This window comes from Alligator sinensis, unplaced genomic scaffold, assembly GCF_000455745.1.
Source record: "Alligator sinensis unplaced genomic scaffold, ASM45574v1 scaffold794_1, whole genome shotgun sequence".
Lineage (NCBI taxonomy): Eukaryota > Metazoa > Chordata > Crocodylia > Alligatoridae > Alligator > Alligator sinensis.
Window position 1 is genome coordinate 1,132,269 of NW_005842125.1, and position 21,553 is coordinate 1,153,821.

General features: G+C 43.3%; 1 protein-coding gene across 1 annotated transcript in view; it reads left to right on the forward strand.

Annotated features, from left to right (window-relative positions):
* Positions 1-5,717: 5,717 nt before the first annotated feature.
* ATL2 (atlastin GTPase 2) overlaps positions 5,718-21,553 on the forward strand; it is a 50,828-nt gene continuing 34,992 nt past the window's right edge. The window contains exons 1-3 of the mRNA XM_025205717.1: positions 5,718-5,747; positions 14,965-14,990; positions 16,568-16,623. Of these exons, the coding sequence (XP_025061502.1) occupies positions 5,718-5,747; positions 14,965-14,990; positions 16,568-16,623 (112 nt within the window). The remainder of the gene's footprint in view (positions 5,748-14,964; positions 14,991-16,567; positions 16,624-21,553) is intronic.

A 21,553-nucleotide genomic window follows, 5' to 3' on the forward strand; every position in this document is an offset into this window, starting at 1 on the left:
TTTTTGGCCTCCACTTTTGATCCTGTAGTCTACAGTAAAATGGAAGCAATAAGCAAAATAACTCTGAGCTAAAACTTTTTTTTTCCCCTATAAATTAGCTCCTTGTTGATACTGGGGGAGGGCAGGGGAATATTTAACATGCCTGTGAGCATAGTCTGTACTAGGACAATGAAATTTACTTTCAATCAAATTATAAAAAGTATGGAGAACCCTGTTGAAGGAGATGTGTGAGGGCTGAAATCTTGCATTGTTCACATCTGTGAAAGGTGTTTTCACACAGTAGTACAGCTCTGTTTTAAGAAGAATAGGGGTGTGAATTAAGTGTACTTTAACCAGATTTATAAGCCCAGTCCTGTCCTAGCGTTCTCTACAAACACAGTGCCTGGCTTGTACTACTTAAATTTATTTTTGAACTCTTCTAGAAAAACTTGAAGTAAAGGACACTTCCTTTTTGCCTCTAGTTTGTGGCTATCTTTTTAATATGGTCCATTCTCTGAGTTAATTGGAGAACAGAAGCTTACTGTCACTGTTGTTGTTGTTGTTGTTGAAGTAACAAGTTGGTGTGCAACCCTTGTACTGACTTCAGGTAAGGAGGAACAAGCATAGCATTGGAAGGAGGTAAACTGCTAAACTCTGCCTATTGTGATTCACTGCTGATGCATAAATTGTCTTGAATACTATCCATGAAACTCTTTCCATGCACAATTAGTGACAAGTAACTTCTATTCAAAGGAGAAGTGTTCCTCCTTACTTGGAGAAATGCTTTGTGGACACATGCTTTTCATGGGACATTTAAAGCCTACAAAGCACAATTCATTATTAATTCAGTGCTGTTCAAAGAAGAAAAACTTGTTAATTGCTCAGTGACATCTCACACTAAATATTAAGCAAGGTACTCTACGGAAATTTTAACTTGCTGTTTATCACTGTTAATAATCTGTTGTCAGTCTAAATTCTATTTTTACTTTGTGGGGTAAGGAACCTTATCTCTTGCATGTTGTTCATGTGCCATATGCTTTTATTTCCAAATATTTGGTTTGGCTCCAATAGATCAAGCAAGTGCATGGCTTTCCTGGACAGAACTGCTTCATGCCATATTTCATAAATAACTGATCTGTCTAGGTGAATCCAGAACCTACTAGATTACTCAACTTCTTAAATTTTTTAACCTCTGAAAAAGGTGTACTTTCTTAGCCTTAAGTTGTATGTATATCCAAGAATTCTTAAACATATTTCTAACACACATGGCACTTTTACACAAATGGGCATGTGAATCTTCATGTGAGAGAACTGGTTACTACTGAAAGTACTGTAGAAATAAATACTTGTGATTAGCTACTGAATCCTTATCACATGGTACACTCTTACAGGTTTAATGGTGAAGAAAAGAATCCTCTAATGTGAACTGAACTGGGGGTAATAGACTAGTGTAACGTGTATAATGCTTAATACAGAGTTAAGGAGTAAATGTACAGTACTTCAGACAGTGTTCCAAGAATGGAAATGGAGCCATATTTGTGGAGCTTTAGGCACTATCCAAGAATCTTAATCATCTGAATCAATTTCTTTAAAACTAACGTGGTGCATAAAGAGGACTTTTTAATATGGTTCATCTAATACAAAATGACTAAGCTAGTATGTGTCATTTTAAGTATTTTGTATTGCAAGCTGAACTAGTTTAGAGTACCTAATCTATCTTTTCCTTCTGTAGTATGGTAGAACTGATTTACTTTATTTTATTTTTAAATCAGAATTTCAAGAAGACTTAAAAGTAGTTCGCTACTAGGCTTGCAATGAGGCCACCATTTCAACTCATTGACTCCTTTTCTCCCCCTTCTTTCCCAGTCACTTCCTGGGTTGCATGATAATAGAGAGTAATATCTCAAAGATAACACAAGCCAAGAAACCTAACTAGCTGCAGTACTCTTGGATGCACAAAGCACACGTGGGGAAAAAAATCTGTTTAGTTAAGGCCAGTGCTATGACAAAAGCTTTTAATCTTCAGCCAGATATATGATTAGTTTTATTCTGCTGTGAGGTGAAAGCTAGTTCTTGAAGTGGCCCATCTGAATAAAAGGTGGTTTGCCTATAGCAAAGTTAGAAATGGTTAGACTAATTATACTTTATAACACTGTTTTCCATTGCTCAAGCAAGTGCAAGGTAATAGTGTCTCCCTTCTGTGTTCCATGTATGCATCTTATTTCTTTTTTTTTTTTTTCTCAGAATCATCCAGCCCTCCAGTCCTAGATTCCCTAGCTCACCTCAACAAAACTCTCTCTTCCCCACCCCCCGCTTCCTTGTCATAAACTAATGCTTGCTGCTTAGTAGTAATTTGTAGATGATAGTACCTATGCTGTCTGCCTGTTGACTTTGTCACTTCAGTACTACCCAGAGTCAGCATCTGCCTCCCTGATCGGAAAACTTGCTTAAAAAAACCAACCCCCTAGAAACACATTAACATTAGCAAAGTCTGGTAATTTTACCAATGTTACTAATATGGGTTAGTTACCTTCTGGTTTTCTCAACCACTCTTGCATTGGGCCAACCTTACTGTAATTTATAGCACTAAAACTGTTTCAGATGCTTGTTGCATCAGTATGCTGCTTATACCAGTACACCTGGTTTAATGTAAGGGTTATGGACTATTTAACCAGATTAGTTTCTGAAAACGAAGAGGGTGTCTGCTAGATTTGCTGTGTGTGTGTGTTTGTTTGTTTTTTTTTTTTTTTTTTTTTTTTTTAATGGCTTTAGTCCTAAGAACCCTGTCACAAACACTTTTCACTTGCAGACAAGGCAGTGTGTCTGAAAGAGGTCATTCACCTACATTGACTAAGGGGGCAGGTTTGGAGAGGAACATGCAGATAGACCACTAACAAAGGCTAACCCCAGTTTTACGTGACCACCTTTCCTATCCAAGTGAACCCTTACTGCAGGGTGAGCAACACTTTTGGGCAGTGTGTCAAAAACACCTGATTTGTAAGATGGTGGGAGAGCTGTGAGGGGCCTGATCCTTGTGGCAGTGCAGTTCCAGCCTCTTCTCCAGTTTCTGCCCTGAGGTGTGTGGGCCAAGTAAAATGCCTCTGCATGCCACATCTGGCACCCATGCCAGGAGTTGCCTACTCCTGCCTTAATGATATACTCCGTTGACCTTGTTACAACTCTAGTTGTATCTACCCAACTTTAACAATGCTGTTATATCAGCAAAGCTTGTCTGCATGCAGTATGCATTTGTGCATTCTGGAAAAACCTGTGCTGCTATGGTGTAGTGATCTAGGCAGGGATAGATTGCCCAAAGGAGTTGTGTAGAGGGTCACTAGCAGCATGTAAGGCAAACTCTGGGAAGACTGACTTGCTGACAACATGGATGTAGTTAAATGTTCTGCCAAAATGGAGTTGAAAGCTGGGTGCAGGCGGATAGTATACCACTCTTAAGTTCTGGCAGCCTTAACTGTATTTAGCCCTTGTCATGCCTATTAATAGAATTACAGGTTTTGCTTTGATGTGAACAGTGTCTAGAATCAACAGTGCCAATAACTTGTTACAGAGGTTGTTCAAATTCTTTTAGATGAGACAATGGTGCTTTTTTTTTTTTCCCTTTTTTTTCTTTAAGGTTTCTTCATCTTTATAGTTTCAAATATGCCTTGTTTGCTCCAAGGTTGCTGGGGGCAGGGAAGTGAGCCACCAAAAAAACAGACATCTAGTTCCCTCTCGGGCAGTTCTTGGCTGATACTAGGAACATGTCTTTTTATTCAGCCCACAAAATACAATCTCCCTTTCCTTTCACGTGTGAAATTGCAATGTTAGCATTTGTTTCCTTTGCTGTACTTGGAAGCATTAAAATTAATATGCCATAAAAATGACTGAAAGTCATACTTGTCTTTAGTCTGCATAGCCAGGGTAACTGCAGTGAGTTTCTTGATGCACAAGGGGTATTGGATTTATTATCTCTAATTTCAGTCTGTAAACTACAAAAGAAAAATCATCTTTGTTACATAACTATATAGTTTACTGCTGCAGGAGATTGAACTGGAAGAAGCTTTTGCCCATAGTATTTAAAAGAAGAAGAAATTTTTTTTTTTTTCCCCATACCCCCAAGTTTTTGGACAACTAATGCCTTAGGGGTAAAAATGGATGTTGCTGAATGATGCTGATCAGCTGTGGTTGGATGCATTTCATCACAGCTGATCCACTTAAGCAAAACATGTTGCCCCTTATCCTGCATTGGGCAGAAGCCTGATGTGGGTTAACAGGTGATGTTCCCCTCGTTTGGGGATCCCCTGAATCCCTTGCTGCCCTGTGCTTCCTTGCTTGACCTACTTCAGGTTCTGCAGAGGGATGGGGCAGTGTGGAACCCAGGAAATCCTCAGTGCCCCTTGCCAGGACCCATGCAGATTTGTGCTTCTATGAAGCATGGGTCAACACTGGTCCCAGCGACGAGGTGTGGGGTGGCATGTGCCTGGACACTGGGTCCTGTGCTTCACATAAGACACTCACCGACCCATGCCTTTGGCATGGAGGTAGAGGTGCTGGGGACTTCTCAGGTCCAGTGCTGCCCTGTGCCTTCTTGCTGGCATGCATGTCAACCCATGCTTCTGCATGAAGTACAGGACTTGGCATGGAGGCACAAGGCCTCACAGGTCCTGTCATGGGGTTCTGTGGATTCCTTGGGTCACATTCTTCTATGCCATGACTTATGTGGGCTTTCCCCACTTGTGGAGATTGTGCCCCTAGAGATTCTGGGGTAGGTCTCCATAAGTGGAGAACCCTGACTTTCCCAGTTAGAGGTACTCCAAGATTCAGGAAAGTTGGGCAGGTGCTCCCAGGGCTTGAGGTTCCTGATGCTGGCGCACCCTGGGAATTCCTGTGCAGGATCAGGCACCTCAAACTTTGGGAGCACCTTCTCGGTTTAGTTGGAGAATTCAGACAGCCAAGAGCTGCCCACTCTCTTGCCACAGAGCAAATACACATCCCTGGCAATAAAGCGGCAATATTTTGCACTACCTTTTTGTTGCAGCCACCACAGATATGCTGCAGCAAAGGGCATGGATGTCTATTTGCTTGCCACAAATGCAGCATCAGGTGACATTTTGTTTCTACCCAAATTTTAAAAAGGAGGAGACGTGTGAAGTTATCCATTGCAAACCTTTGGTGTGTTCCACCCTGCAGTAAGGGAAAACTGAACAATAGTTATTTAACCACTGTTTCATTCAGGAGTTAAACTGCTCTAGTTTAACTTTCTCTGTCTGTGAGATTGGTGCAAGTTATTGCATGTTGGATGATGCAGTCTCCTTCTTCAACTCAGTATAATTGATTCACTTATTCAAGCCTTGGGGCAATAAAAGACAGGTTTCACTTGTTTAAGTTAACTGGTGGTCAGCAGGCCGACTGATACCCTTAAACACTGGCACTCTTGAGATGCCTGAACAACTGAACCAGAACATGAAAGCTAGCTTCCTGGTAAACTCTGTTGCATGGCAAAACTGAGGGATTATTTTTATTTATTTATTTATTTATTTTTTTACCTGCTCAGTTGGCAGCTACTGCCAAATTCCTCTTCTTTGCAGTGTGGGGTAGAAGCAGCTGATAGTTTTCTTCTTGATAACAACTGGGTTTTAGTGCTGAGAAGTAACAAAACTCTTTGCTACTATTTAGTTGGTCTAATAAAAGATATTGCCTCTAACCCAAGAGTTTTGTTTGTCTATATTTCTTAGACCAACATGGCTACAACATATATCCTGGAGATCAAAGTAAGCTTTCATTTACAGCCTATGTTTGGACAGTTGCTCATTTTTAAGTTGTCATGGCAATGACTTGCCCTTGAAGCATAAAATGCATCCATGCCAGTTGCAACTTAAGGCAACTTTTTTTTTTCCTAGAAAAAATATCAGAATGATCAATTGTGCTTGTCAAAGGACACCTTGAATTTTGGACAGCGAATGTATTTAAACAACAACTAACACATTTGAATAACATCCTTGTCTAATAGTGTGAATGAATTCATAATTCAAGCCAATAGGAAGCTGGTTGCCCAATGGGCAGACAGGTTCTCTAAGCCAGTTGTTCTCAGCCTTTGATACCTTATGTAATCAACACGGCAAAAGTGAAACTGGAAGTCCCATCATGGCACTTCTGGTTTCACCACTGTGAGCCAAGTCCCATTTTTTTTTCCTCATGGACCATGGCCTGAGGCAAAGCACCCCTCCCTCCGTATCCCCCGGCACGCCTGATGCTGGGGAGTGAAAGCCCCAGTGCATAGGACGCGGCAGAAAGTGCTGCGGCTGGAACTTCCAGCCCGACCAGGCAAAGATGCCTCCAACCCAGTGGCTGGGGAGGCAGGCCAAACTCAAAACGCAGCACCCATGTACTCCCTGCCCATGTCTTTCATACCTCCAGGGTATGCGCACCAAGGGCTGAGAAACACTGCTCTAAGCCTTCAGAGTGCATTTAAGTATCTAGTGTTTTTATGAAACGTGGCTAGTCTTGGTGGTAGGAAACCTGACATCTTAAAAGATAGATGAGAGGTCTTGTTGGCAAAGGTGGAGGTGAGGGAAAACTTAATGTAGATTCTGCTTCCTCTCCTCCCCTCTTCAGTTTTTTGCATACTGTATCTCTTTAAAGCCTGCAAGAATACTTCAAAAGAGTGTCATGAGGAACTTAAATGTCCAGATTTTAAGGTTGGGGGTTTTTTGTTTTTTTGGTTTTTTTTTTTTATGATGCTGCTTTGTGCATAGGTCCTATTGCACTCTTTTTAATGTGCTAGGAAATATTTTTCTAGGTAGGTAGAAACATGTTCTTATTTCATGTTGCTGTTTCTTTCCTTGTCGTCGTCGTCGTCGTCGCTGTGCCCCCCCCCAAACTTCCTTTCAGCAATGAAAGACCACAACTATCTGACCCTGAATTTGTCTCTAAAGCAGGAAGCAAAACTTTACAGGGTTTGTGTCAAACTTCATAATGCTCCTTCCTGCCTTTCCCAATGCATCAGCAGAAGCCATTGGCAAGTATATGGAAGAAGATTTGAACTTATGGGGGGGCTGGTACTTCCTTTTGGCTACAATAATGAATTGGTAGCAAAAATTCTTTCCGCAGTCTTTCTCCCTGCCTGCCCACCCCACCCCTCAAAAACCAAAAAAATGCAGCAAAACACAGCAGCTTTCCAATATTTTCATTTAGTGGGATGGAGGGGTGAGGAACCTTCTTCCTCCTGGTTTCTTTTTTTTTTTTCATGCATACTATTCAACATGCAAAAGTAATTTTTAAGGCTCTCCAAGACTAGAAAGACCCATTGTCTGATCAGCTGTGACACTTCCTAGGTTTCTAGGTCACCAAAATATCTCCTCCCTATTTCCTTGTGGAATTACAGCTTTTCCTACAGCTTCTGAGCTTTTATTAAGGTTTTTTTATATGACAGGTCTAGAATTAATGCATTTGAAAGTCCTATAATATGAAAAGTATGGAGTGGATTTAATGGATAACCATCTTCTCTCTTCCCCCACACCTCTCCCCACCCCCCCCCCCCCCCCCCCCAACTCTGGAATATCCAAACAAGGCTTTAGAATTTTAACTCATCAGTCCTATTTATAGCAGAAATATTCAAAACAGTTAATTATTTCTAGCCCTAAAATGGGCTACTTGGCAGAACTTGCTAGTCAGCAATAGGAAGGCAGTAATGCATACAAACCTGCAGTAGTGCCATAACACTTGTGTAGATCTTCCTGCAACTTTATCATGCAGAATGACAACTGAAAAGGAGAAATATCAGCTTTGAGATGAAAAGCGGAGTGAAGCAAGGATTCATTCTTGCCCCTACACTCTTTGCAATCTCCTTCGCAGTACTCCTGAACTGCGCATTTACAGATATGGAAGGTGGAGTGTACCTTCACACAAGATTGAATGGGAAACTTCAACCTGTCATGACTCGAGGCAATGACAAAGTTAGAAAGTTGCTTATCTGGGTGCTTCTATTAGCTGATGATGCTGCCCTTACAGCCCATGATGAAGACCAGCTACAAGAACTCATGGATCACCTTTCAAGAGCTTGTCGGGCATCTTGCTCTCGCTATTGGCATAAAGAAAACAGTTGATCTAGGACAGGGAGTTCCACAAGATCTGTCAATCATACTTAATGAGAACCAGCTAGTAGTCTAAAAGTTCAGTTACCTAGGTTCTACAGTGACCACCAACCTCTTGCTGGATGAAGAACTCAATGTTTGCATTGAGAAGGCTGCCACCACCTTCAACAGACTAACTAAAAGAGCTTAGAACAACTCAAAGCTTGCCATCAAGATCAAAATGCTAGTGTACAAAGCTTGTATACTCAGCACTCATGCCTGGTGGGGGAAATATGGACAACTTTATGCACATCAAGAGGAAAGGTTAAACAGCTTCCATCTGCAGGGGTTATACTCGACATCAAATGGCAAGATAAAGTCATCAACACAGGTTCTTCAAAGGGCAGATTTACCAAGTGTGACAGCCTTACTCAAACAGATGACTGCGCTGCCTAGGCCATCTGAGCAGATTGTAAGATGACGTATACCTAAGGACATGCTATACGGGGAACTATCTGAAGGAACAAGAACAACAGGATACACCCCTAGCTTCGCTATAAAGACGCACACAAGCAAGATACAAAAGCATGTGGAATTGATCATTGGCAAGTAACTGGAGCAAGTGGCGTCATCTCCACCAGGGCATTAAAGTGCATGAGAGGAATTGGCTCTAACAGCTTGAAGAGAAAAGAGTCCGTAGGAAGACGGTAGCTCCCAAACCACCCAACTGTGACGCACACATTTTGCAATCACTGCCACAGATCATGCAAATCTTGGATTGGAGTATTCAGTCATATGAGATGTTCCAAACCATGTATGCCATAGGCTGTAATATCTACCGTCTCTTGCAGACTAAAGGATGCCAATAACAATAAGTAGCAGTGGACTAAACCATATGTGAGGTTCCAAATCTACTTATTAACAAAAATGAAGTAAATTCAATCTGCAGTAAGTCCATTAAGGGACCTTATGATTTCTTTGTACACTTCTTTTTTTTCTCTCTCTTTTGGTTGGATTCATTCTTGCCCCTACACTCTTTGCAATCTCCTTCGCAGTACTCCTGAACTGCGCATTTACAGATATGGAAGGTGGAGTGTACCTTCACACAAGATTGAATGGGAAACTTCAACCTGTCATGACTCGAGGCAATGACAAAGTTAGAAAGTTGCTTATCTGGGTGCTTCTATTAGCTGATGATGCTGCCCTTACAGCCCATGATGAAGACCAGCTACAAGAACTCATGGATCACCTTTCAAGAGCTTGTCGGGCATCTTGCTCTCGCTATTGGCATAAAGAAAACAGTTGATCTAGGACAGGGAGTTCCACAAGATCTGTCAATCATACTTAATGAGAACCAGCTAGTAGTCTAAAAGTTCAGTTACCTAGGTTCTACAGTGACCACCAACCTCTTGCTGGATGAAGAACTCAATGTTTGCATTGAGAAGGCTGCCACCACCTTCAACAGACTAACTAAAAGAGCTTAGAACAACTCAAAGCTTGCCATCAAGATCAAAATGCTAGTGTACAAAGCTTGTATACTCAGCACTCATGCCTGGTGGGGGAAATATGGACAACTTTATGCACATCAAGAGGAAAGGTTAAACAGCTTCCATCTGCAGGGGTTATACTCGACATCAAATGGCAAGATAAAGTCATCAACACAGGTTCTTCAAAGGGCAGATTTACCAAGTGTGACAGCCTTACTCAAACAGATGACTGCGCTGCCTAGGCCATCTGAGCAGATTGTAAGATGACGTATACCTAAGGACATGCTATACGGGGAACTATCTGAAGGAACAAGAACAACAGGATACACCCCTAGCTTCGCTATAAAGACGCACACAAGCAAGATACAAAAGCATGTGGAATTGATCATTGGCAAGTAACTGGAGCAAGTGGCGTCATCTCCACCAGGGCATTAAAGTGCATGAGAGGAATTGGCTCTAACAGCTTGAAGAGAAAAGAGTCCGTAGGAAGACGGTAGCTCCCAAACCACCCAACTGTGACGCACACATTTTGCAATCACTGCCACAGATCATGCAAATCTTGGATTGGAGTATTCAGTCATATGAGATGTTCCAAACCATGTATGCCATAGGCTGTAATATCTACCGTCTCTTGCAGACTAAAGGATGCCAATAACAATAAGTAGCAGTGGACTAAACCATATGTGAGGTTCCAAATCTACTTATTAACAAAAATGAAGTAAATTCAATCTGCAGTAAGTCCATTAAGGGACCTTATGATTTCTTTGTACACTTCTTTTTTTTCTCTCTCTTTTGGTTTTTTCCCTTCTGTTGCCCCAAAAAACATTAGCTATGTAGGCCTCTTCCCTAGACAGAAGGAGAACCCTTTTAAGTAGAGAAGCTGTGAAAGGAGCTATCAGTTTGTTCTGTTTATGCTCCTGCACACTACTTTCCCCACAATGAGTGCCTTGGGATTGTAGTACAGACTTCCCATCCAAAAGCTCAGATAATAAATTTTAGGCTCTTTACACCGTCACTTCAATATGAACACCACCATATCTAAAAACTAGTCTGAAATTGTGGAATTTGGTGTAATTTCAAGTGAAGCCAGAGATGAGATTACTTTTGACAATAAGATTATGAAAGCAGACTTCCTTTCCCTCTTCCAGTTGACTGGATGACCTTGTGAGGTCCCTTCAAGCCCTACTTTCCTACGATCCTTTAATAGTATAATTGACTTTGGTCATCAATAGTAGGTTGTGTACATCTGATGCGCGGCAGAGCTTCTCTGCATGTAAGCTCTTAACCATGAATCAGTAAAGCAGTTTTTTTGGTTTGGTTTGCAGTGCCATGTTCACAAAGGTATGGTTCTCTTTAAAATGAAACCGTATTTACCTCTGCTGTTTCAAATGTTTACCTCCTTTCCTTTCAGGTTTTTGAAGTCATAAATCTCATCCTCTTCCCCCCCCAAATTTCTCAGCTCTTGAATCATAGAAAATTAGGGTTGCCAGGAACCTCAGGAGGTCATCTAGTCCAACCCCCTGATCAAAGCAGGATCATCCCAGCCAAAGCTTTGTCTAGCCGTGGTTTGAAAACTCCCAAGGATGGAGCTTCCACCATCTCTCTGGGTAACCTGCTCCAGTGTTTTACTACCCTCCTAGTGAGAATTCTTCCTAATATCTAACCTAAACTTCCCTTGCTGCAACTTGAGACTGTTGCTCCTTGTTCTGTTATCTGCCACCACTGAGAACAGGCTAGCTCCATCTTCTTCCGAACCACCCTTCAGGTAGTAGAAGCCTGCTATTAAATCCTCCTTCTGTCTTCTCTTCTCTAGACTAAATAAGCCCAGTTCCCTCAGCCTCTCCTTGTAAATCATGACCCCCACTCCCCTAACCATTTAGGTTGGCCCCTGCTGGACTCTCCAATTTGTCCATATCCCTTCTGTATTGTGTGACCCTGAATGAACCAGTCCAGATGAAGAAAATATATTTTTTCCACAATTGTAGAAGAGGCTAGTGCTGGTAAAAGCTGGTCTAGTTTTGCTAGTGACTTCCAGTTCAGTGGTGTGATTTCTTTAAAACATCCTCAGCAAGCATATACTACTTATTATGGTTGGCATGATTAATGGGTGATTAGCAGATGCTCATATCATAACTGCCAGAGATGAAAATGGTGCTAAGCATCTGCCCTGGTACTTTGTATTAAGAACATTGGTAAGAAAATTAGGTGGATGGATCCAACATTTTACTACTGCCTGCAATTTAACATTAAAGCAAAAAAGAAAAATCAATGTTTCTTGAAGTCCTTTCCAAACTTGAGCAGAATCTACAATACAGCAGCAATCTTTCTGTAGTTTGTCCAAGGCTATGGAAATGGCATATGTATTGGGCATATCTTCTACATTTAGTCTAAAGAGAAGTTAGTCCCAAATAGGGTCTCTTTTTTGCGACCTGCAGCCATAGCAGTCTTTTTCCTCCAGTTTCCAGGCCTTGAAATGAGAGTAGTGTACATTATACAGAATGTTCTTTTCCTGCGCTGTCTTAAGCCTGGTATTACTTCCTTTCTGTTGCTTGCAGTGCTCCTTACTGTTCCCTCTCCTTCTTCCACACCAAACCTAACAACAAACCTAAGGCTCCCCCCTGTGAAAACCCGCTGCACACCCTGCCCCCCCTTCCCCCAACCAATCCATGATTTCTCCTATTGTAACCCCCTGGCCTTGTGTGCTGCAGTATTTTAGTTGAGAGAGAGAGATCAGCATTTCTCAATCCATGGGTCCCAACCCAAAAGTGGGTCACAAGAAGATTTTTAAAGGGTTACTGGGAGGTCTGAGGGAAATGCTACAAGGCTGCATGGAGATGCACACAGCGTGGGGGTGTGGCAAGCATGCAGCAAGGCAGAGGGAGGGGCCCAGATGCAGTGGGGTGGGGAGAAACACTCTGTGGGTCACAGCAAGATGATAGTTATGCTAATGTGTCCCAGATGAAAGGTTGAGAATCACTGATATAGATGGAGCCCTTGAGAGATTTTCATGCTTTACATTTTTGTATGTAGGCAAAGGGACCAAGAAGGGCCGTTTAACTGAAGTACCCAGAACCATTCAGAAGCAGGGGGTTGGTAATTACTGAGCTTGTTCTAGTTCATGGGAAAACAACCTTCCACTTGGGTACAGAATCATAACTATTCATAACTTGAGTTGAGCTGATCAGAGTTCAGGTAGAGAGAATAAAACAGGAATTTGATATCAACCAAGTGGGCTCAGTATCTAATCCTGATCAAGGAGAGCACGCAATGCTATCTACTGGAGTCGGAGGCCAGGTTCCAATACCTGTGATGACTTTGCTGATCCTTTGTATCCAGTGGCATAGTGCAAGGAATGCAGGGGTCTATCAAGCCTTGTATTCTTATAGAAGAAAATTGACCTGTAACTCCAGAGTTTTTATAATTGGGGACCTACTAAATTCACGGTTGCACACAATGTGCAATTGGGTAGGCTTTGCTTAAAAACCAACAAAAAAACCCACTTATTGGCAAGCAGGGCTTCCCACCCTTTTCTCTGCAGTCCTGGAGCATGGGGTAGAGGTGGAAGGGGGCTGCATGTAGCTGGAGGCAGGGAGGCTGCAGGCAGCTTGCACCAAGGTCTGCAGAGCTCTGGCCTGGCTCATTGCACCTGTTCACCTGCCACCAGCAAGGAGCCAGGCTGGGGCTCCACTGACCCCGGTGCAGCCTCCTAGGTTCCTGCCACAGCCAGCCTGGGACCCTGGTGCAGCTGCCCCACTTGGGAAGCCATTAATCCACATTTAATGCATGGATTATTGGCATCCCCTGTCTCAATGAGAGCAACTAAACTGTAGTTTTGGGCCATCTGGCAATCTATGGAGAAGGATGGGATTGCCCTGCTGGTAGGCACCTCAACCAACCAGAGGTGTGGTGGTGGTGAGGTGAGGGGGCCCTGCTATACTTGGCCTGCAAAAATGGGGGCCAGCCCTGGGATCTGCCCACAGAATTGACCAGCTGCCTCCTTGAGTTCAGTAGACCCCTAGTTATAATAGAGGCTTCCTGACTTGACATACTTACTTACTAAATATAATTATTAAAATAAATTCATACTTCAGTTGATTCTGTATGAAATTCATATTTCATTTTAAGCTGTCTTATTTTTTTTTTTAAAAAGCAAAACTTTTTAATGATATTAAATCTGGTTTTTGTTTTGTTTTTTAATCATGCATGTACATTAAATAATTGCCAGAGCAATCCCATGGCTGTTGCCATGTGTAAATTGACTCCTGTCAGTAGCACCAGATCCATATAGGTGCTTACATTTTTGTTGGATTTTTTAAAAAAAATGTTATTTATTAACAAATCCAACTTCGGTAGTGACAAATTTTTACAGTGCATTCAGTCCCTTTAAAAATTAATTTAATTTCAAATTCGTTCATAACTGCTAGTTCCTGGAACTCAAACTTTCCTTCAGTGTTCAAAAAGCTTCTCAAACTTTCTGGCTTGCAGGCAGAAAATTCTTTTTCAGTAAATTCCAAGAATTTACACCATACTTCTAAGTAAGCATTTGCCCCTGTGACATTGACTTGATGGGATGATTTTTCCATCACTGAAAGCTCTCAAACTTTTTGACACCAGACCATGATCTCTTAAGGATGGTGTCTCTCTTCAAAAGGAGGCTTTTGCAGTTGTAATTTTTGCTGCTCCTAGAAGATTAGTGATCATTGTCTTAAGACTTTCGTTGCAGAGTTTTTTCAGGAAGGTTAAATAAGGCTGCTACGTGGTTTGCTGGTAACTGTCAGCCTCTTACTTCCCCTTCACTGTCTCCAAACTTTTTTTCAGAACTGTTTGTGTTTTTCAGAACACAAGATGTTTACTGTGGAGCAGACTAACTAGCTCTGCAATAAAGGTCTCATATCTACACCTGTGGCCCTATTAGGTCACAAGAAACTAACTCCACAGCAAGGTAGTACTTGTATAAAAGTACTATCCTGCTGCAGAGCTTAACTTCGCAGCACTGCACATGTAAATGCTAATGTGGCTGGCTGAGGCAGTGGGGCTGCCTGCTGGCTAGCCCTGCACTGGAGCACCCTTATGCCCTAGCCAGCCCCTCCAAAACATGTTGAGCTGGGTTGGAGCAGTCCCAGGTTGGCAGGCTGACTTCCCAAGCCCCCTGCCAGCTGGGGCTGCTCCAACCTGGTTCAATGTGCTGTGGTTCCAGACGCGTGTGTAAATATGGCACCTGAGAGCAATAAACTCTAGTGCAATAAGTGCTGGAGTTTGCTTTGCCTGAATAGTACTTGTAGACATGCCCCATGTGTAGTAGAATCCTTCCAATTGACTGCATTCCCTTCATCATTCACCTGTTCCTGTACCATAAATATGCTTAACTGTAAGTGGGGTGAGATGGTGTTAACACAGGATTTTAAATTTTTTCTTTTATTATCATGCAGATAGATGGACTATTGTCCCATATAGGGTACATCTATACATGCACTTTACTGCAGAGTAGACTAACTGGCTCCACAGTAAAGCATCACAGTCTATACATGTGCCGGTATTAGGGTGCAGTAAACTAATTTTAGGTCTGTCATAGGATAGTACTATCCCCAACACTACTAGGGTGCAATAATTTACTTCACCAAAATGCACATGTAGTTACTGACCATGGGTGTACACTGCTGTGCCCCAGGTAAAATTTAGATGTTGCACCTGGGAGCAGTTGACTCCAGCTCAAACTGCCCCAGAATTTATTGTGTTGTATTAATTGCACCCATAGACTTCCATTCTTCAGCATTAATTTGTGATCCAATTTCAATAGCCTGACTTAATCTGTTACATTTCAGTTCCATTAAAATGCAGTGGGAGTTTAGGCATCTTAACACCTCTTTTTGGATTTGACCCATAATAAATGATTAGTATAAGATTACTTATGAAAGGAAGGGTGTACTGTGCTCCTCCAGGCATGAATTTGAAACCTGCTTTTCTGACTGGATCAAGTTTTCCTTTGTGGCTGTGAAAGGGTATGATTCATCATGATTATAATCCTTCCTATAGTATGTTGAGAGTTTTCCCAATATCTTATTAGATGCGCTGAAAAGGACAATTTTGATTCGCCTCCTAGTATTCTGCCAGTAAATGAAATTGAAAATAGGAATTAAACAGGGGAGTAGAGTGACTGTACTTGGGAGCTGGAGGATCTGTTTACCTGAAGGGGTTGTAGAGGAGGTATCTACTAATGATCTTGTGCACTTCAAAGAAATGTTACTGTCCCCTGGCTGGTGCTTGGAAGTACCTGCTCCTTTTGAAACAAGTTATCCCAGACAGGTGTGAATTCTTGACTTAATTTTTTTTCTTTTCCTTGTTTGGGAAGCTTCTCTCAAGGTTTTAACTGCTGTTAGAGCCATCTAGGTACAGCCTTTTATTGTATGACAAAGAAGTGTTGCCACCATAAGTTATGAAGCCTACTGGGATGCTGAAGACTATCAAAAGAGAAAAGACTTAATAATACCTTGCACTTGCAGCAAACCTTTTTAATTACTGCTGTTGGAATAATAGATGCAGGCAAGAGATGCCTCCTACTGAGTCTCAGTTGCTCCAGTGATGTTGACTTAAATGATCAAGTTACAAGCCTAATGATTCCAAATAATGAACAAGCTAAATTTTTATGGCATCTGTTGAACCTTTTGCACAGATGGGATGTTTTGTACAAGAATCTGACTGTCCACAGGAGTATAGATATTTTATAGGTTGTGTTAAAGCCTCTCCTCCTTAGCTGGGACTAGATTAGAGAAGGGAATCTAGTAGCTTGAATGTAAAATGGTAATTAAATAAGTATCCATAGTCCAAGAGTCAAGAACCTAAGGGCTCTTTGGCAGGGGGGGGGGGGGGGGGGGGGGGCCCCCCCCCCCCCCCCCCCCCAACAAAAAAAAAAAAAAGTTTGACCTCTAAAGGACATGGTGTAATATTTTTTCAACCTTACTGTCTCCTTTTAGGTACTTAATTATATAAATTCATAGACATTAGGGCTTGAAGGGACCTCATAAGATCGTTGAGTCTAACCCCCTGCGCAAGGGGCAGGAAGTCAGCTAGGGTCAAAAGATCCCAGCAAGGTAAACATACAAATGTGTTTTGTTTTTTGTTTGTTTTGGGTTTTTTGTTTTTGTTTTGGTTTTTTAAAGTGTCCAGAGTAGGTGCTTGCACCACCTCTGGGGGGGGAAACTTATTCCAGGCCTTGGGGGCTTAGACAGTAAAGAAGTGTTTTCCTTATGTCCAGCCTAAAATGGTCTTAGTTTGTGACTGTTGGACCTTGTCATCCCCTGGGGTGCTCTGGTGAACAGGTGTTCCCCCAGATCCTGATGCACACCCCTTATGTACTTATAGGGGTGACTTGATGGCAGCCTATAAGTATGTAAATTATGCTATACAAGTGAATACAGGAAACACTCGCCATTCACGGTTTCGAATATTTGCAGTGAGAATATTCAAACCCACGCTCTCTCATAGCTTTCATTAATTAACTGACTTGCTGCCATGGTAAGTGAAGGAGCGCAGCGGCATTTAGTGCTTGTTGTGGATCATGAACTCCTCCGAGCTTGCAGATCAATCGATCTGCCACCACTTTCCCTGGGAAGGTTGTGTCTTTTTTTTCTCCTCTCAAGATTAGTCTTCAGCGAGTCCACCCAGCCTGCTCCTCTTCACTCTCTTCCCTCCTCTGCCACTGACGGTGTTTGCGGCAGGTGCTTGCTGCCAGTGGGCTCCGATGTATTTGCAGATTTCACCATTCGCGGGGATCTCTGGAACAGATCCTGTACATCTTTGTGCTTGGGGTACCTAAGCTTCTAGAAAAAAATTTAAAATGGGAAACTAATGAGTGCCCAGACGCTACAAGGAATCGCCCAGTGCAAAGTAACTTAAGAGCTGAGGCTTTTTGCCTACCCAAATAATACTAGAATTCTGTGTCTGCCAGTTACTTTTGTTGGTTGGTCCTTAATTTAAATGATCTGGAAGCAGAAACTTCATGCAGATTAGAATAGAATATGCTTGTATTCTTGGAGCTGGCTAACAAGACAGCTTCTAAAAGGAATCCAGGGCTGCTACCATACAACTTTGAATTTTTAGGGTTAGTGGTAAAGTCTTGTACCCAGAAGGCAAACGAAATTCATCTGATGCCAAAGCCTTCTTACTTGGAACAGGGTTCAGGGTGTTAAGTTGGGCAGACCATTGATTTTTCAAAGTTAATGGATGTTAGCAAGCATTTGGCAATAAATGGATCAAATAGTAGCAAAAGTGTGCCTGTTTCTGAAAGGGTACCATTAGTTTATATAAACATCACTGTATCCTGTAAATTCATGATGCATTGCAAATGGGTGTTGGAAAATGTTGTCTCCTTATCTTGACCGAAATGACCAGATTGGCAGTCCAAGGGTAAGATTCCTTTAGTTCAGCATTTTGTAATAACCACAAATGCAGTACAGTTGGAATAGAGCCCAGTCACGGAAGCTCTTCATGCAGGACATGAGGGTTTGTTGGATTATGGTCGTGTACAGATATGTGTATTAAAAGATCACCCTCAACTCCAGAAGATCTACAGGAGCTTGGTATCCTATTATCCCAATTTTATTTGGGCCTTCTGGCCACATAAGCTGTTTTGGGGAGCTATCATGGGCTGGTGAACAGCCCAGAGCTCACACACCATGTTGCTTCTCCTACCCTGCACCTGCTCTAGACCGGCATGCCCACAATGAGCAGTGGTGGCAACCAGGCAGAAGCTGCTGCTGGGCACAAGAGAAAAGTGACTGCCTCCCACTTGCCATTTCCGGGCCTTCCTTGGTACGGCTGCCTGGAGCCTGTGCCTGGGCTGCCCTTCAGCTTCTCTCTACCTGAGGCAACGGTGGTGATGGCAATGGAGATGAGCCATAGGGCAGCTTGGGTGCGGGCTGTAGGCGGCTGCAACAAGAAGGGCCTGGCAGCAATGAGTTAAAAGCAGTTGCTTTTCCCCTGCACCCAGCAGCAACTTCTGCCTGGCTGCTGCTGCCACCAGACATTGTGGGTGGGCAGGTCAGAAGTGGGCATGGGCCAGGCTGAGGCTAGTGTTCTGTGTGCTGGTCTGTTCCAGTTGGGGCAGGTCCAGGGCAGGCCATGCCAGGGCTGTGTAGGCAGGTCCCTGCCAGTCCCCATGGGGTCAGAGTACAGTTGCAGAGTTGCCCTAGCCCTGCTGCGCACCCAGGTGGCAAGATGCACCATGGGCTAGATGGTGCCAGGGCCAGGCAGGACAGAGGGACCCTCCATGGGTCATACAAAGCCCCTCCACAGACTGGATCCAGCTCGTGAGCCATATCTTGCCCACCCCCAATCTAACAGATTATACCTTCATTAGAAAGACTTCTGGTGTGGTATTTGAGCTGTGTCTCATAATGCATTTGGACTGGAGAAGGAGATGCCAACTAGTATGAACCATCACATGATTTCTGGAAGATGTCCCCTAAATGAAGCTGCCTGTCCTTTGAAGAGTTTAACCAAGGGTGCAGAGAGCATTCAGACTGACCCCCCTCAACAGGGCATATTGGGAGAGGTGTTAAAAAGATCTGAACTATACAATCAATTGGCTCCCAATCCACTTTGGCCAGGTTCTGGGTCATTTTTCAAGGCAGGCTAGACACATCTAGGGTCTGCCTTCACACCTGCTGTGCAGTGATGTATAAATATATACCTGACCTAGTTCTAGTACTGGTAGCAGTCTAGCCACATAGAACTGCAAGGAGCCTCCTAGACCATTGAGTCCATTTCCCTGCGTTTCCAGATGCTTGTGATCTGAAGGAATTCCCCATATCACTACTTCAGTGCCTTGCCTACGGCTGCAAGGAGCACCCATCTCATTAGCATGGACTTAGTGGGTATAGTATCATGTTGTGGTTACCCAAGTATATGGGTGGATATAATCTTAGAGTATGCATTAGAAGCTTCATGGCTGTTGTCACCAGGATGGCCAAGGCTTTGATAATGGGTTCAAGATTTGTAGGTCTTAGGTGCTGCTCTTCAAGAGGTGCTAAATAAAACTTGCTGTTGGCTGTTACTCAGAGGACACCATCTACATGAGACACTTTACTGTACAGTAGACTAATTAGCTGCACAGTGAACGTCTTGCATCTACATGTGCATGGCTGTTAGAATCATAAAATAGGACTGGAAGAGACTGGTAAGGTTGTCAAGTCTGATCCCCTGCTGTGGGCAGGAGGTAGTTGGGCTCAAACGAGCTCAGCAAGGTGTTTGTCCCGCATCTTCTTGAACACCTCCAGGGATGGCAACTGCACCACCTCTGCTGGGAGTGTTCCAGATTCTAGATACCCTTACAGAAAAGAAGTTTGTCTTTGTCCAGCCTAAATTTTTCCTCAACTAGCTTGTGTACCTCTTGGGAGGACAAGTTCCAATGGGCCTTTCTGAAAAGTTGTACCCCCTAGATTCATAGATGTTAGGGTCGGAAGGGAGCTCAATAGATCATGGAGTCCGACCCCCTGCATAGGCAGCAAAGAGTGCTGGGTCTAGATGCCCCCAGCTAGATGCTTATCTAACCTCCTCTTGAAGACCCCCAGGGTAGGGGCGAGCACCACCTCCCTTGGGAGCCCATTCTAGACCTTGGCCACTCTAACTGTGAAGAAGTTCTTCCTAATGTCCAGTCTAAAGCTGCTCTCTGCTAGCTTGTGGCCATTATTTCTGGTAACCCCCGGGGGCGCCTTAGTGAATAAATACTCACCAATTCCCTTCTGTGCCCCTGTGATGAACTTATAGGCAGCCACAAGGTCGCCTCTCAACCTTCTCTTGCGGAGGCTGAATAGATCCAGTTTCTCTAGTCTCTCCTCGTAGGGCTTGGTCTGCAGGCCCTTAACCATACGAGTGGCCCTTCTCTGGACCCTCTCCAGGTTATCCGCATCCCTCTTGAATTGCAGCGCCCAGAATTGCACGCAGTACTCCAACTGCGGTCTGACCAGCGCCCGATAGAGGGGAAGTATCACCTCCTTGGACCTATTTGTCATGCATCTGCTGATGCACGATAAAGTGCCGTTAGCTTTGCTGATGGCTTCGTCACACTGCCGACTCATGTTCATCTTGGAGTCCACTAGGACTCCAAGATCCCTTTCCTCTTCCGTGCCACCCAGCAGGTCATTCCCTAGGCTGTAGGTGTGCTGGACATCTCTCCTCCCTAGGTGCAACGCTTTGCATTTCTCCTTGTTGAACTGCATTCTGTTGTTTTCTGCCCACTTGTCCAACCTGTCCAGATCTGCTTGTAGTTGTTCCCTGCCCTCCGTCGTGTCCACTTCTCCCCATAGCTTTGTGTCATCTGCAAACTTGGACAGAGTACACTTCACTCCCTCGTCCAAGTCACTGATGAAGACATTAAAGAGTATCGGTCCAAGGACCGAACCCTGTGGGACCCCACTTCCCACACCCTTCCAGGTCGAAACCGACCCATCCACCACGGCTCTCTGGGTGTCACTCACACATCCTTGATATAGAAATTATTGTATGAGATTCTTTGGCAGGTGATCAGAATAGAAAATCCTAGAAAGGAACATTAATCTTTCTCTACATTCCTCCTTGTAGGTAGGAAGTAGGGCTCTTCTAAATATTTTATCATTAATTTTGTTTTAGAAATGATTTGAGATCAAGGGACTGGAATTCTCCCATTATGAACACAAACCCTGAAAATCATTCATGTAAGAGTATGTGGTATTGTATGGGTATGGTTACATGGCATGCCCTTAGAATATGTATCCACTGCAGTGGTAGTATGATGTGTTCACCCCCAACTTACAAGTAAGTGGCTATCAAGTCACCTCTCAGTCTTCTCTTACTCGGAATGAACAAACCCAGTTCCTGGAGTCTCTCCTCATAGGGTCCATCCTCCAGGTTCCTGATTTTTATGGGTGGCCCTTCTCTATACCCTTTCAAATTATCCACAACCTTCTTGAAGTCCAGTATCCAGAACTGGGTACAGTACTCCAGCTGTGGCCTCACCAATGCTGAATAGAGGAGGAGCACCCC